The sequence below is a fragment of the Apus apus genome, chromosome 4 (assembly GCF_020740795.1).
Source record: "Apus apus isolate bApuApu2 chromosome 4, bApuApu2.pri.cur, whole genome shotgun sequence".
NCBI classification, from domain to species: Eukaryota; Metazoa; Chordata; class Aves; order Apodiformes; family Apodidae; genus Apus; species Apus apus.
In genome coordinates this window covers 87,238,763-87,256,607 of record NC_067285.1, presented here as the reverse complement: position 1 = coordinate 87,256,607, position 17,845 = coordinate 87,238,763, and the positions used below count along the sequence as shown (strand labels likewise).

Sequence of the window (17,845 nt, the reverse complement as noted above, 5' to 3'; positions counted from 1 at the left end):
TAGGGCAGCAGTTATGGTCACACTTTTGTTAATTTAGTTGCCAGTCAGCTCCAAATCAAAAGAAAATAAGGCTGCAGAGTGTAATTAACATTCAGTTCAGTCGTTTTGTCCCTTGTCTAGCCCCCAAGCTTTGTTAAAATTGCCATCTGAATGCTGAAGGCTGTAGGGAAATCGATTTGATTCTAATCGCACCATGAAAAGAACATGATCTAACTGCTTTCAGCCCTCCGTAAATCTGTACTAGGTCTTTAGCACAATGCAACTTCCAATTTAAAAAGCACTGAATGTCTCGTCAATGACTTTGTGAAGAAAAAAGAACAAGGAGCAGACATAAAAATTCCAATAGTTGTTTAAGCATTAAAGTTCATTTGCATCACAGCAAACCTGAAAAGGGCTGACCTCTCAAACCGCCTCTCAGGTCTATGAAGTTGTAGCCTTGACAAGCTCACATTGACAGAGCTCATTGACTCTGAAAGGCTACTCTATCAATGGTGAAAAATGGCAATAGGTTCTACTCTGAGCAGGCATCTGCCTGCCCACCCGCTGCTAAACCAATGGCAAAACTGATTCAAAACCTGAATCTACCTTGTAATCTTCCTTTCCAGGACCTTTTAATAATAGATTAAGATCACTATACAATTTAATTTCATTGTTTGCCCCAAAGAGTGTGAAAAACATCCAAGCTTTTCAAATTCCAATAAAATTACATATATAATACAATACATACACATAAGTAAGAAACTAATATAAAGTTACGTACTATTCATTGGTTTATTTAAATAAGAAGCCAGTTTGAAGTAATTTGACTAGCATAAGATAAAAACACATGCAGCCTTGAGACCACAATTATTTATGTTCCCAGAGTTACTTCCTGTAATACAATTTGGGATAGACATAGCTCCCAAATCACACCATATTATCAATACAGAGATGTTAATGAAAATTAGACTAAAATATTTCTGCAAACCTCAGAGCTTGGCATAAAAAGAAATTAATTAAACAGCATCACACAATTCACTATAGTAAGTTTTCTTCCTACTTGACAGGTGAAAAAAAAGCACGTGCACGTGCAGCTTAATTAATCACTGCTCTTGACATCTCAATGATTTACAGTGAGGAGCAGGTGAGGATATACAAAACCAGAAAGGAACACTTCATTTGAGTGTAGCATTTACAGCACACTAGGATGACAAGCCTATATATTCTATCAATGGTGTACAGAAAAACCCGTACAGCAAATTATTTGTTAGCCACAACAAAAGCACAAATTAAATGGAAGAGAGACTTGCTTATTAGGAAGATTTAATACTATCCAGGTTTTAAAATTTCTTTCTTAAAAACCCAATCCAATATTTGAGCAAGGCTAGAGCTGCAATTCAAGTACACTTTTTAGCATACCAGTGATAAGAAAGTATGCTTTGTAACATACTCTATGAAAAATGCAGATACTCTTTACTGTTATCTGCAGAGTTTTGTGAAAAACCTCTTCAATCAACTATCTACATTATATGATTAATGAAACGTTCCTGTAAAATACTGATTCCTCATACTCATGTCTGACACTGTCATCAAAAAGGCCCAATTCAGAATACATTTTCACACATATTTACTGCTCCCAATTAAGTAAAATAAAGTTTTGCCCTTAAACAAGGAAGAAAGACTACGTATGACCTTTCTATGCAGAAAAAAGTCAGTACTGCATACAAACAGTGTTACCTATACTACCCACTACAAGATCTTTCTGTTGTGTTTTTGCAGTGCTTAGTGAAGTCTGCCTACTGTTCCACATGGGCCAAAGCCCCCTCATCGCCTGCTGTAAATCAGTGAATTTACTGTAAATCAGTGAATGACTGGTACCATATCAAACAAAAGGATCTTACATGACTCCCAAATGGTGCTAATTTGAGCACCTCCCATCGTCTTTTTTAAGCAGGGAAACGACTGTGCCAGTAAACATGCTGTTCTCCACTATCAATTTATTTGTAGTTGACTAGGGACAACAGCAGAATCTGCTGCTACCTGCATTTGATCTTTGAATTTGCATCCAAAATCTCCAAGACATATGTAAATGTAGTGCAGAGTTAGTCCAATAAATAATACATGGAGATTTTCAAATTACTTCATATAAAAATTATCACAATTTAGTACTAATATTTTTAATATTGCCCTGAAAAAATACATGTTATGCTCAAATTTAAAAGTACAAGGAGACCTATTTAAGCAGACTATTTGTTGATACTCAGATGGCCAGAATTTTTATTGCACCTCCTGGAAGAAAGGCAAAGGACCCTATCAAGAGGTCTGAACTACACCATCTCTGCTCACTCTAAGAGAAAAATGATGGAAACAGGAATTTCTGTTCATTTTTCAAATAACAATATACCCACTCACAAAATTTATAGCCAAGTAAGTTAGTTATCAGCACAAACAATTGAAGTTAGAAGATAACCAAGCCACACAACTGTATGCTCAGTTTCAACATGCCAGAACATCCCCCTAGTCCATTTTGAGGCCCATATTGATGTCACAAAATGCCAAAGCTTAACTCAAAACATGCATAACTGAATTACATCTATGTTATCTGTGCTGAGAAACTCCCCACCTTGAACACTGTATCACAAATAAACCCTTTAGAAATAGTAACTTGGCAAGACTCCCTTCTTACTGAGGAATTCTCTATTTATGAAGACCAAAGATGACAAAGGTGAAACCTGAGTTTACTGCATATCCCAACATCCCAGAATACTTGTTTCAGTACATACAGTAGTTTTAGAAGTTGTCTGTTCAACCACATCAGTGTATCTTGCATCATCTTTCCTACTAGTTGCTAAGATATTTCTTACTAGAGACTCTTGCAAGGGTGCTCATCCCAAAAGCCACTGCAGTAGCTGTGGAAGAAAGTGAAACCCACATTGTACAGCTTGAAGAATATCTGGAAATGAATGTAGGATGCTGCTGCTTTTTATACAATCTTGAAATAACTGCTTTGTCCAACAGGATTATTATTGCTGTATCTTACCTTACAGTTGTGACCCCAGTGACCAAAGAACAGATCAAAGCTCCTGATCAGGCAATGAGAAATACCATCAACAGAATTCTGGAGCAGAATAACCAATGTCAAGTTGACCTCAGGATACTTCCTGTTCTAAAAGACAGCCCTGAAGATATTGTCCGATATCCTTACCAAAAAATATGTGATAAACTGACATTCTGTACAGGTCTCAACTCTGAGTTGGTACTTGTATACACCTAAAGCATAATGAAACAAATTTCATCAACTACTTTCTGGAAAGGTCTCTTCCACCAAATTGTCTGCTGATACTAAGAGAAGAGCAGCATTATTTGACATTACTGCATGTGTCAGTTTTTAATATTGAAGTCAAAGACTCAGAGACTCTGGTTACCTTGATTTTCAGACTCCTAGACTGTTTAAGAAAGTCCTAAGGCCATGAAATATGAGAAGAATGGAGGTGTACAGAAACATACGGCCCATGTACATTATCCAGGAGTACACTGGAGAATATTTCGTAGTATTATCATCAACGTATTAATTGATAGATACTGGCTGAGTATTTTGAAAAGTAGAAACGTTGCAGAGAAATTATCACAGGAAGTTCCAGAGGTTGATTACAGAAGTCTTCTATAAATGTCCTCTCAAACACAGACAAACCAAAAGACTCAAGATGCTAAGGTCATTGGATATTTTAGCTGCCCTGTAAGAGATAAGTCACTAAATAAGTGTAGCTAGCTACTTTCTTTAATGACATGACAGATACTAGAGCCAACCATTGTGGAAATTTCATACGATGGAGAATCCTTGTAGAAGTCTTGACCCTGACAAAATTAGCACAATTCCCTAGAGAAAGCCTAACTGAGATGTGGAAAAACATACTCCAAAAAAGCTCCACTCCCTCCTAACAAATTATTCAAATCTGGCCTTGACAATCTAAAGCATTCACACCTTGCTGAAGAACATTCTTGCAGAAAGGGCCACAGAAGATGAACCTGCAATATAGAATTGACCACAACAGGGATGAAAATAGGACTGAATCTCTACCAAATAACTAATCTGATTTTATCCACTCTGGGCAATTATAAACTGAACGTGGATAAAAATTTCACCTCCATAACCTTCTCTTTTAAAATTACAGAGATGTTAATTTGGGTCTCTATTTTTATTTCCAACATATCCAGTAGTATGACACAGAACATAGTTCAAGGTCCGTGCAGGTGGAGAAAGTAAAGAATCTCAGGTTACATCTCTATTAGGAAATGAAGCTGTGCCCAGAAACATTCCCATTCACTTGAAGCCAGTTGGCAGGGAACAGCTTACATCTCTATCAGTAAGTTTTCATAACCTCCGAACCACTCACAGTGCATGAGGCATTCTGCTAATTCCTGGGAACTGCTACACAGTACAGGCCCAGAGTCTGCCAGGAACCTCTCTAACAGTAAAAATTATAAAGCTCCAATTCCTAGGAATGCTCCCAACTTTAATTTATTAGTATGTAGAAAGCCTTTGACTCCAGCTGTTAGGTGTCTAAGGGCAGGGCCAAGAATGGAAGGGAAGCCACGCAGCCAGAAAGACTGAAAGGCACCACAACTTAACAAAATAACTTCAGCAGACCCTGTAAAATCCAATGCTTCACTAGTGTGCATACTGAAGAGAAAGATGCCTCTGAAAGGAACAGCATCTGTAATGCCTTTCTTACCTTGGATTGAATCAGAAAATTCCGGAATCTCAAGTAGGTTGATTGTGTAGCTGGTTAATCAATTTCAAAAAAAGTAAATCTCGGTATTTAAAAAAATATTTTCCATCACCATCAACATTACTGTTTCAAATTCAGCAATTCATTCCAAAATTCAGAAAAAAATAATTATGGGGAACAAAATGAAAAGTAACTAGTCACTTTCCACTTTACATGTATGTTTGGTATGGTAGAAACCTTATCAACTCCCTGGTCTTCTCTTTTGTAGAGGAACTGTTCTCATCATCCCAGCTGTTTTGTCAGCAGTCCTGTTACTTGAACTACTTCATTTTTGTTAAAAAACAAGTTACTTAATTTATACATAATGCTTGAGTTACTGAGAGTGCTCCATTTATGCAGAAAAACATATTTTACACTGGTTTGTTTAATACAGCAAAAAAAGTGAATACATCCCAGAGCAAGACTTTGAGAAAAAGCGAACAGGTACAGAAGTGTCACCACCTCACACTTGCAAGCAACTCATTCTAGCTTAAGGTTTGTTTTACAGTAGCAGTCTAGAAAGTTACTGTTCAGTGGAGTGCTTTCTACTTACTATCTACTTTCAGATAATTTTGCATTCTAATACATTTCTCAGCACTGTTTGTATATGGTACCTCTAGCACCATCTACAAGCTGCTAAATACAGAATCCTAAAAACAAGCCTTCTTAAACTGATTTTCAAATCTGACAACTAACTAGACCATTTCTAATGTGCTCTTTCAAAATGACTTTCAGCAAGTTTCAACTAGTTCACATTTGTTTTTTCAGAAACATGTAAATTGGACCTGAAATGCAATATAAAAAGCAGTATTAAAACCAAACCACTGAATGATATAGGGCTTCCTCTACACATCTTTCCCATCACAATGCAAAAGGCACTATAATATGAAGTGTTAATCCTATTACTTTGAATAGTATTAGAATGTTCAGATATATCATTCTAGTTACAAATGCAATTGCATTTTAAATAACATTTACAATATTCACTAGAGAAACCAAATACATGTGCTGCATTTGAGAGTAATTAAGAATACAGGATATTATAAACTGAACTTTAGAATACATGTTTTTTAAATACCAAAGTCTTTGTATTTGACCTATTAAAAAACCCTAATATTTTGCAGTTTACTGCTAATGCCCCTCCACCACCCCCCACCATGGCAGACCAGCATTATGGTATTAGAGTACCTTCAGTGCCAAGTCCCTGGCAGACAAGCACAGGAGAAAGTACCTATTTCCTTCAGTTTTGAAAATAAATGTAATGTATTCACAGCTACAATAAACTGAGCTAATATATTTTAACATCAGTATCATCCATTGACACACAAGTATCTAATAAAATTCATTCCAGCTCCTTCACATAATTAAATCAATACTTTGGAAGTTCTAATTAGCTTCCACTCTGAAGATGTTAACTTCTACCAAAGTGACAAGTAATGATGAGGCTTAAGCAGCATTCATCAGCTTTATGTGAATCCACAAACCAGCAAGCAGCTCTTGAAAGTATTAGTACAGATTGCTCTTAAATATCTCCTTCTGTTCATTTTAAGAGATTGCCCATGAACCTTCTAAAACGTGCAATTTACACATACAATACCAGCTCTTAAGAAATCTAGGCTACTGCCATTCTATCATAGCTTCCATTGTTAGCGTTTCTGTTTAAAGTATTTATCCTATTAACAGTCAGGAACTACAGCACTTAGTTAATACTGAAAGTGAGTGTCAACTCATTTGAAAAAGTGGCCTCAAATAGGCACCTCAGCCTGTAGTGCTTTTTGAATTATAATTCACTATGTCATTCTTTTTTTTTTAAAAGAACAATAACTGAAAGACTTAATGTTCACTTTTGCAATCTGGAGTTTGTCCCAGAAAGGATGGTACAATCTATGAATAAAACCACTGATTATAACCAACGATCTGGATCTGCAAACTAGGGACTTTATTTCCTGTAATTTTCTTGGAGCTTTTATTCATTACAATCAAATCAAGACCACATAAAAGGAGAGGCAATAAGATATTCAATCAAATTAAACATCTATTCTACTGGTCAAGAGTAACAGGCTTTTTCTCAAATACTTCAATGCAAAAGAGGAAAGGAAACAATACTGTACAAAAACTTCCAAAACTAGCACCGAACAAAGCACTGAAAAGACAAAATACAGTGAAGGAAAAGCCTTCATTGCATGGAAACGCATTATCACAGAATCACAGAATTTTAGGGGTTGGAAGGGGCCTCGAAAGATCTAGTCCAACCCCCCTGCCAGGCCCGGTCACCTAGAGCATATCACACAGGAATGTGTCCTGGTGGGTTTTCAATGTCTCCAGTGAAGGAGACTCCACAACCTCTCTGGGCAGCCTGTTCCAGTGCTCTGTCACCCTCACAAGAAAGAAATTTTTTCTGATGTTTACATGGAACCTCCTATGCTCCAGTTTGCACCCACTGCCCCTTGTCCTATCACTGGATGTCACTGAAAAAAGCCTGGCTCCACCGTCCTGACACTCCCCCTTAACATATTTGCAAACATTGATGAGGTCACCCCTCAGTCTCCTCTTCTCCAAACTAAAGAGACCCAGCTCCCTCAGCCTTTCCTCATAAGGGAGATGTTCCACTCCCTTAATCATCTTTGTGACTCTGCCCTGGACTCTTTCAAGCAGTTCCCTGTCCTTCTTGAACTGAGGGGCCCAGAACTGGACACAAATATTCCAGATGTGGCCTCACCAAGGCAGAATTAGAGGGGGAGGAGAACCTCCCTTGACTTACTAACCACACCCTTTCTAATGCACCCCAGGATGCCATTGGCCTTCTTGGCCACAAGGGCACATTGCTGGCTCATGGTCATCCTCCTGTCCACCAGGACCCCGAGGTCCCTTTCTCCTACACTGCTCTCCAGCAGGTCAGCCCCCAAATCCTACTGGTACATGGGCTTGTTTTTCCCCAGATGCAAGACTCTACACTTGACCTTGTTGAATTTCGTCAAGATTCTCCCCACCCAACTCTCCAGCCTGTCCAGGTCTCGCCAGCTCCCTCAGCACCCGCAGCTGTATTCCATCTGGACCCATTGATTTATGGATGTCCAGATTGCTTAACTGACCCCTAACCCAATCCTCACCTACCAAAGCAAACTCCTCCTCTATCCTGACTCCTTCTGGGGCTACAGGGATCTGGGGCTCCTGGGGAAGAGTCATGATATAATTAACAATTAAGCTTAAAAATGTCTGCGACTTAATAAATTCCAGTTTGAAGCACCTGCTGATTTAAGGAGACAAACCCATAACTTATTTTTCACTGGCACAAAACTAAGCATATGTTCCCATTATACACAAACTTTAAATAATTGTAATTCCAAACATAATTTACACTTGTGATAACATTCTTATGGCGGAATTTTAAAAGTCAACAAAAGGCAAAGAGATACAGAACACAGCAAAAGATCTAAAGAACTATTTTAACACACACTTCAACTCTGAAACTGCAGCTTCCATTTTTCTTACATGAGCCCTAAAAAAAAGTTTATCTGAAAAAGAGCTGCAAAGTAAACCAGCAATTTTAAGATCATGGAAGACTGATTAAGCCTCATTAAAAACAAACATTTCTTAATTGGTAATTTTGAGAAAAAATACTCCTCTATATTAAAAGTAAGCAATTGTATAGCTAAAACTGTTGTTTCATTTAATAAAATCTTGAACTTGATAGACACTCCCACTTCTTACATTACTGTATATGCAATTCAACAAAACAAATTTAAGTTTTCTGTTTTAGTAGAAAAGGAAAAAATTAAGGATAGTATATTTTTATTGTGCAATTAAAACACCTTCTACACAAATTTCAGTTCTACATGGAAACATTTCCATCCTGTTTTCAGAAATCAAACTCTTAAATTATATGGTCTTGGGAGTCTTTTATTATCACTGCAGCAAAGGATGTAACAGAGGCCAGTTCCATGTCACTGTTTTTTCCCTAGGAATCACTTAGGACAGGGCTGAACTGGCAAAGCTGTCTGGGCAACACTTCTCACACAAGTGCAGTTACCGTAAAATAAGTAACCTTTTCTTTATTGTTCATTTGTTATAATTGTTTTACCTTATGAGTGTCTGTGGGAAATAATCCTTTGTATCTAAAAACTGAAGGGAGAAAACAGGCACATGTCATCCTGGATCCCTTTTTCTTCAATATGTGAATCCAGGCTGTTCTGACTATACCTATGGCTGGGGTCTGGCCAGTAAAAGGGTATCTGAAGAAGCCAAAGCATGGAAGATCATCTGATCAACACAACTCTTTTCCAAGACAAAGTAAAGTCAGAGACAGACAGAAGAAAAATTCAAACGTTATTACTTCACACTGAATACATTAGCTGATGTGTCAGCAAGACTGTGGCTCTAGCAGCAAACCAAAACAGTCTACAGATTTAATGGCTTGCGTATTTTTAGTGGATGAAAATGAAATTTGCTCCCTGTCACAGTTCTTCTGGAATCTACTGAGCAAATTACAGACTGGAACCTAGATGAACCAGGCTGTATTTGCAACCGCTGTTGGTTTGCTGAGCAGCTCTATGTAACTCACATTATGCACTGTCTCTCCCCACTTCCAGGAAAACACATACAATTAGTTTCCTCCACGTGTCATAGCACTTTGACATAAACTGATGGGAAGTCCTGCACAAAAGAAAAATCTTACAAGCTTGTGAATGCAATTCAGAACTGACATCTTAAGGGGTCCAAAACCTGTAATTTCAGGTAAAAGTTATTTAAAGATTTAAACCACTTTCTACTTTCCTGATCCGGGTCTACAAAAAAATAGTTTAATCCACACGCACCTATTCAAGCAAAGCAAGTGCCAGTAACTTTTCACTGCTTTATTATGAGTAGTACCCCTGACCAGAATAATTACAAATTCTCCTGCTTGCTTCTTGTACTAGAATTTGCAAATATGTCCTTGAAAATATTCCACAGCTTTCCTTCTTGCCTCCTCTACCAGGAAAAAGGTCTTTCCCAGCCAGCTCCAGGTTAAAAGCAATAGTTTGGGAAAACATTCTTGTCCATTTCAGTTTGTCTACAAGAACACAAGTCAGCCAAGTCTTCTCTACATTGCATTCCCCAGATGCCAAATTGACACCAAGTTCTGGGGTCTCTGTCTGACAGACAGCCCTCTGAGCAGAAATTTGTTTGCTGAACTGCCAACTTGCACAAATTATGTTGCAAAAAGACCTGAAGTCTTCAGATTGACTTAAAGGATGTTCATTCTATAGGAATAACCAAACTGCCTAAACACAAGTGTTCAATGCCATCAGTGTTCACAGTGGCACAAGACACTGTCTTAAGGCATATGAATCCTACCCTCAATTTCACTAATGCTGAATATTCAAGCTTCAGACAGTTATCTAATCTTGAGTGCAGTAAATGGTCCAAAGATCCTTAAACATCTCCTGGTACCAGCTCTAAGAGGAAAAATGCAACATTTACTGACAGCCTGGGCCATACCTCTAGAATAACTTCCAGAAATTCAGCTCCAAGCTTCTGTCCTTGCTCCTGCTGTTTACTCTCTTTCTGAGACTCTTCTGTCTTTATGCAGTCTGTATATGACAGCAACAACTACATCACTAACCTCTTTCCAGCCTCCTCTCAACAGAGTAGCCATGTATTTTTTTCCAGATTTATTCTTTTGGAAGGGAGCTTACCTTAATTCCTATCCCACACAACCTTCAACAGAAGGACTTCTCTAACTGTTGCTTCACCATCCTCCCATACAGAACATTCCTCCTCAGCTTCCAGCTCTGTTTTCTGGCCCCACATCCTACAAGTCCTTGTGTTTTTCCGATTTTGTTTAACACTGGATAAAAAGTTGATTATATGGGACCCATGGTAATAAATCAAGAAACATCAGTTCAGAAGATGAGGGTTTGTGGCATCAGTCACCATCATGCTATATCCTGCTGTGATTTCCTGCTATGACAGCACACTATGTAAGAAAAATGGGTCAAACCAAAGAGCACCAGAAGCTTTCTCCTTTAGCTAGCCCTAGAATGGAAAAAGTACTCTTCTCTGCAAGCTAGCTAGGTCACCAACTTTTCTGTTTAAGCAGTAAGAAAATTCTAATTTCTCATAACAGACTTCCAGGACATGGCTATAAAATCATCCTACAGCAGACCTAGTTTGTGACAGCTTAAAGACAAAAAAACTAGGGTTTTATATAATTCACGCTGATCTCAACAAAATTTTTTTCCATCGACTCCAACATAACCAGGAGACTTTTCTACCTTGTTTTGTATACAGTTAAAACCAGTCTTAAGTAATTTCTCAAAGGAACTACGCATTAATCTTTACACAGAAAGTTAAGATAATACAAAAATATGTACAAGTTATGTTACGATCAGCGCCCCTTTTATACACTTTTTTTAGAATGCCTTCATTTACTGACCTTGTAAAATACAGACTTCAATAAAGAAAAGCATGACAATGTTCAGTGTACTGAACTGTACACCATCTGTAGCATTGAGGTATTACACAGGAGAGAATATCCACAAGCTTTGGCATGAAACAGAGAGATGAACAGTGCCATTAGTGAGCAAAGGATAGGAGGCACAGAGACTTCTGGCAATGCAGTGAGATAGGACTAGCCAAAGACAATTTTTACACACATGAAAACAGAAGAGAGGGTGGCCTACATAACTGCACTGAGGGAAGCGAGATTAAAAACAGGCACTTGCAATAAGCTTCTGTTGTGAACAATACACTAAGTGCCAAGTGTACACAGCAAGCACTACTTTCTAGTTGTTAATGGAAAAAAATATCTTACTAATCTACAGTTCGGAAGGACAGTTGAAAACAAAAACTCAGTTCACAGTGTAGTCAGAAGCTCCTCACAACAAACTACCACTCAATTGCTACCAAATTCGATAAACTCAGATGGTGTATCACAGAGAAGATACTTCAATAATAATACTTTTTAATAACTGCAACTTTCAACACAAGTGCTGTACCGTAACTAGTTCCAGCAGACATATCAGCTGTACTATCACTCATTGAGTTATAAACTCCAAGGTCTGACTAGGGTCTGTTCATAGAATCATAGAATTATTCAGGTTGGAAAAGACCCTTGGGATCACCGAGTCATAACTAGTATGACAGACAACGGATACCAAAATGGATATCAAAATGTATGAAATGAAACTGATTTAAGTAAATTCTAGCACACAGCTTTTAAAGGTGGGGGATAAAAAGAACAAAATGAGAATAAACTCTGTATGATTCTATCATAAATTATAAGGACAATTCAACTTACTCTTTTACTGAGGCAGATAACTGGCCACATACTACAACCTAAAGTGCAGCAGCAGCAAAGGCATCCACATAGTAGCCATCGTACATTGACTGGAAGGTTCTTCTTAAGACAACTGTTAACTCTACTGATGCTGGCTTTAAATTCTTCAGGTGCAACCTACAAGAGGGAAAAAAAAAACAACTAATACCACAGCAGTGCAATTGACTACTCTTAAAGTGGTCTATACCTGAAGCTCTCAATCTTGTAACAAAATCTTAACTCTAATTTCAAATGCCTATTTGCAGATACTCACCTTTCCAGTTAAAGATGAAGGAAATTCTGCTTCAAATTTGTTGCTTAGTCCAAACCTGCAAAAACAAATAAGATCATACCAAAATTATAAATAACCTCAATCCATGTAACAAGTTGTAAGCATCTCATAATAGGTCTCAGCGTTCAGATCACAACTGAATTGACTTCAGGAAAAAATAGTTGTCATTAGAAGTAACTTCTAAAATTATCCTAACAGACAAAACTACACAGTTTGAAATCCATCTTACCTATAGTCTCCTCCAGAGAGGTCCAGAACAGTTACAGGGCATGGACCTGCCCCCATCACACACCATGTTTCTCAGGTAGCTACTCTAAGAAGTTGGGGGCTACTACCTGGGACTTCACCTGTCTCCAGAAGAAACCAAAATGCTTCTGGAGATGCCTGGGAGTACTAGGCAGCTACCATGCATGGAACCACCTCCAACATTGACAGAACACCTCAGGTAGATACCTTCTTGAAGTTCTGTTGATACTGTTGACTCTTCCCCAAAATCAGCAAAATCTGTATAAGCAATTGAGGCAAGCATGAAACATGAAGACAAGCACTTAAGGGGAGAGGGGAAGGAAGTTAATGCCTCAGTTTGAATTACATCCCTCCTCCACCAGTACAGCTATATTTCGAAGAAAAGCTCATCCAGTGCTATTCCACTCAGGCTGTGCTAAATAGCCATTCTAAGCTGAATCAATACCAGCTCATTTATTCCTTTAAAAATACACTAATAAGTTTCAGAATACAAAATACTACCTAACAAAACATGATTTAAATTACAGCTAATCTGAAAGAAATGTACCAATTATGCATGTAAAGGCATGAAGCGGTTTGAGAGGAACTGGAATTACTGACTATTCTGGGTTTCAGAAGATCTGAAGATAAAGAGAGTTTTACCTTGTCTATAAAAAACCCCACTGTTTTCTGTCTTACAGTTGGCTGGCTGGGTTCATAAATCAATGAACCTCAAAAAAAAATTGAAGATTTTCTGGCATGTGTTCTGGGCCGTGATTTCTAATAGGGACTATACAGTCTAGCAAAGCCATTAATAAAACTGTTTGACTGGCTACTAATTTGGCAAACAGCAGTCACAACAAAATTTATCATTAATAACCCTCTGAATACAAAACAAAGCAGTCTTACTATCAGATACTACAAACAACACAAATTATAAGTTAAACTGCTCAATACTGGCATCAAGACCTACCACACACAACTTAGTTGCATGCAGAAACCTGAGCCTTGATAGTTCAAGAATTTAAAGGCACAGTTTGCTTTGACAGTATGTTTATTGAGCAGCTAAGAATTTCACAGGGTTGCTTGTTTTTTTTTTTTCCTAATTGAACCAAATTATCTACATGCCAATGGAGAACTTTGCCCAAGTAACCAAATGGACAATTAAGTGCTCTACCAATGGTGAACCACTCTGCAAGGACCTCACAAAACCCAGTGGATTAAAGGCAGCAGATGAGCTTCTGTGTAGATAAAAGGTGCTAAATCTTGGGAAAGGTCATCTGACACTGAACTTAAGTTCAGCTACTACAGTTAAAGAGAGAGATCTTTTATCACCACTCATTATTATCTTGCAAGCAAGCAACAGCAACCAGAAATAGCAGTACAATACTCGGCACCAGTAGGAAGGTGATTGAGAACACAAAGAGGGAATAATTTTGATTCTCCATAAAACCCTCACATACCAACTTGGTCAGTACTGGGAGAAGTTCTGGCATCCACATTTAATGGAGGACTTGGTAGAGTTAAAAGAGAGAAGGAAGATTGATATAATCAATGGAATAAAGCATCTATCTGCCTTAGGAAACGAACAAGGCTGATGCTAAGCTGGAAAAGAAGGCTGAGTGGGGTATATTATCAAAGTGCAAAGATTCAGGAAGAAAGTGCATGAGGTGAATGATTAACTGTTAATCACCAAACCCCACAACAGAGGGCACTCACTGAAATTAGTAGATTGATTTAAAACAGGTAAAAGAAATTGCTTCTGTAAACTGCAAGTCACAAACGTGTGGGTTTGTTTCCACTTGAGATTAGTGATCAGACTGTACCAACAGATTTGAAGAGAGATTACACAAATTCCCTGATAAATGGGCACTACAGGAAAGGGGATGTTGAAGTATCATCACTTCACACAACTGCAAATGCCAGAGGACAAGGACAATGGACATCAGGAGCAGCTACACCTGCATGCAACCCATAAGTAGCAATGCCTTTTGCCGCAGTTTGCAACAGCACGCTGGGCTAGTTTATTACTTTGATGCTGCAGGTGATTTTTAAATATGGCCTTAACAAAAAGTAAACATGTCAACTCTCTATCATTGACTGTAGGCAGTAGAATAATAGTTAAACCTTGACTGAAACATAGAATAATTTGGGTTAGAAGGGACCATCAAAGATCACCTAGTCTTACACACCTCTCACTAGGTGATCAGGTTGCTCAAAGACCCACCCAACTGGACCTGTCAAGGTCCCTCTGGATGGCATCCCTTCCCTCCAGCGTGTCAACCACACCACACAATTGGGTGTCATCAGCAAGCCTGCAGACGGTGCACTCTATACCACTGGCCATGTTGCTAACAAAGATATAAAACAGCACCGGTGCCAGTACAGACCCCTGAAGAACACCAGTCGTCACTGGTCTCCATCTGGACATTGAGCCACTGACCACTACTCTTTGAGTGCAACCATCCATCGAAAGATCCAATGCTCACCTCAAGCATGAGTACTTTTTTTTAACCTTCCTTGAACCTGGAAAAGCGTTTCTTGAACATGGCTCTGCTTGGAAGGTTGAGTTTCTATCCTTGTGTTCAGTAGAGAAAAAACTGTTGAGAGGTGTACTTGAAAGTACAGAAGTTTACAGTATAGGACTCAGTCAACCTGCAACCTTTCCTCAGCCTGAAGCTCAGATCTTCCCAACACATAAAACTGACACACACTATTTCCTTCCTCTGCCCCCTCTTATGGGGACACTGAACCACTTCTTCACTGCCCTCAATCATACCTTTTAGTCTTACATGTTCACCACCTTTACAAAATAAATATATATTCCACAAATCTGAACACTCTCCAACCATAATTCTCATATAGTCTGGTTTTCACTCGTCCTTGATACAAAGTAAGGGTACCAAATTTATATGCAGACTTAAGTTTAATATTAAATTAATTGACTTGGGTGGAAATGTATTTTGTGAGGTTTTTCCCCTCCAAACTGTTACCTTGCATCAACATGCAATGTGCTAAGATGCCAAACAGCACAAAAAGACATTCACTAGCACATCACAGGGGTTCTCAATCATTCCAGCACTGCAAAAGACTAATAAATCCAATATTACCAGCTAATACATTCTAGTATTTATAAGGCACATGTGTCTCAATTGGTCAAGGAACAGGAAAGCACAGAAAAACAGTAACTGAAAAACAAAATCACTTATCACAAGTATCCACTTTGGGATTTCAAACTCATTGTGTATCTCTCTTCCCATCCCAACAGAATTTTAGAAACAGATATGAAATACCTTGGACTTTCAATTCAGTTGTAAGTAAAGTTCTGTGTTTTCTCAGCTTTCAAGTTTCTTGCCATTAGAAGAGACCACCTCAAGTTATCAGAAACCAGGTCAAATTTTACTCCTGACTACAAAGCTATCTAAACTCTGCTGGTGTGAAAACAGTTGAACTCAATATTTAAAAAATATTATATTTTTTAAAAAGTTTTAGAATTGCATGAAGCATGCTCCAAACATGAGTTTAAGAAAAGTCTTAGTGCTAATCAAAGGCCACCAGCCCTGTAAAGGCAAGGCAATCATATGTTTTATTTGGATGCTATTTACCTTCCTTCCTTTAACTCCTTTTAACTACTCAGCTTACAAAGGGTCTCACACACTCCCCAGTGTCTTGTTGGATTAAATCAAGTACCAGTAAATGTCTTTCTGCCATTAATCTGCAGTCACAGAAATTACGTATTTCAAACTCAACATTATGACTCCTATGTAGGATCAGAGAGGAGATTACAATAGGCTATGAAAAGACAGCTTGTGTTTAAATACAAACACAACAGAAGCAGTCAGCAACTCTTTAAACTGCAGAGCCAGAGACAGATCAAACCAGTATCTGCTAAACTGCTGATCATTTTTGTCAGACCTTCAAAACGCTGACATGCTTTTATACTAGGAAAGACTAATTCATTGTATACCCAGGACCTGACCTATTCCTTGTATCCACCAAGGGAACATTCTGACAGTGATCTAACTTTTAATAATAAGCTTCTTGATTGATGACAAAAAAAGTTACAGGCTGTGCAAAGGTATAAGTAGCTGATGCTATTTAGCAAACTGTTTCCACTTGATGCAATAGAGAAAGTAGATCAATAGGAAATCAACTGAAGATCAATGGAGGTACACGTTTGTATTTCCTTGCTCATCCAAAACCTAAAGAACAAAGATTTAAAGGAAGATTTAAAGTAATAATGAGCTAGTGACCATTAATAAACAATTAATGAGGAAAACATCCTTCTTTAACCACATCACCCTTACTAGTCACAGACACGCTACACAAGCTTCCTCATGATTTCAATAACGGGCTTTGATCTTGTCTGGCAGAACTTACCTTCCCCTACTAGAGAAGAAACAAGTGTTTGCTGCCACTTCCGTTCTCTGCATTTTTGTATCTGCCAATATGACAACTACCCAACTGTGGTTTTTGATCTGCTTTCCAGAAACAGGCTAAGACTACCAGTTTATTTTCAGAGAAGTCATTGGATGGTAACAGCTTTTGTTCACAATAAACAGTCACATTCTGAACACTCTGGCTACGTGCTCCTGTTCCTTTATGAGGCCTTTCTCAGTCTCCTGCCCATCCATGTCCTTCTCACCCTCCAAACCTTTCTATCATGTCTCACTTCCTGTTTTTAACCAAACAGCAAACTGCACCGCCCAGTTGTTAGTACTACTTAATATCAACCAAATATTAAAGCAGTAATGTACCAACGTGCCACAAAACTACTCTAAATTTAACCCCAGATTTCTGGACAGGTCAGTATCTGAAAATCAGTATAGTTAATGGGACACAGAGCAACAGACCACAACACCTTCAACTTTTATGCTTCTATTGCAAGCCTAGTAAACAGCCTTCTAAAGGGTGAATACTAAAAAAAGTTTGCACTGCTGCATTTTATCTCCAGGCTGGTCTGAAACAGTACATCATAACTGACAACCACTACATCTCTACAGAGTGAGCCTGACTGAAATGAATGAAGGAAAGATACTCTCATCTCTGACATCACTGAGAAGTACTACACTAAATTATGTTCACTGGCTGCTACACAGTCAGGGACACCAAACATTCACAAAACTCCCAGTCACTCCCGTGTTAAACACAGTGAAACACAACGATCAATCACAACTTACTGTGATTTTACATGTACTTATCTGACTCAAAGACACCTTCTCTTTCTCAAAAGTTCTCAGAGCTGTATGAGCGGCCACATGTTAAATGGAAGGGGGGCATCAG

General features: G+C 38.3%; 1 protein-coding gene across 1 annotated transcript in view; it reads right to left on the bottom strand.

Moving 5' to 3' along the window:
- CHIC2 (cysteine rich hydrophobic domain 2) overlaps window positions 1-17,845 on the bottom strand; it is a 31,649-nt gene that overhangs the window by 13,030 nt on the left and 774 nt on the right. The window contains exons 2-3 of the mRNA XM_051619688.1: window positions 12,320-12,374; window positions 12,028-12,183 (exon numbers count right to left, since the gene is read on the bottom strand). Of these exons, the coding sequence (XP_051475648.1) occupies window positions 12,028-12,183; window positions 12,320-12,374 (211 nt within the window). The remainder of the gene's footprint in view (window positions 1-12,027; window positions 12,184-12,319; window positions 12,375-17,845) is intronic.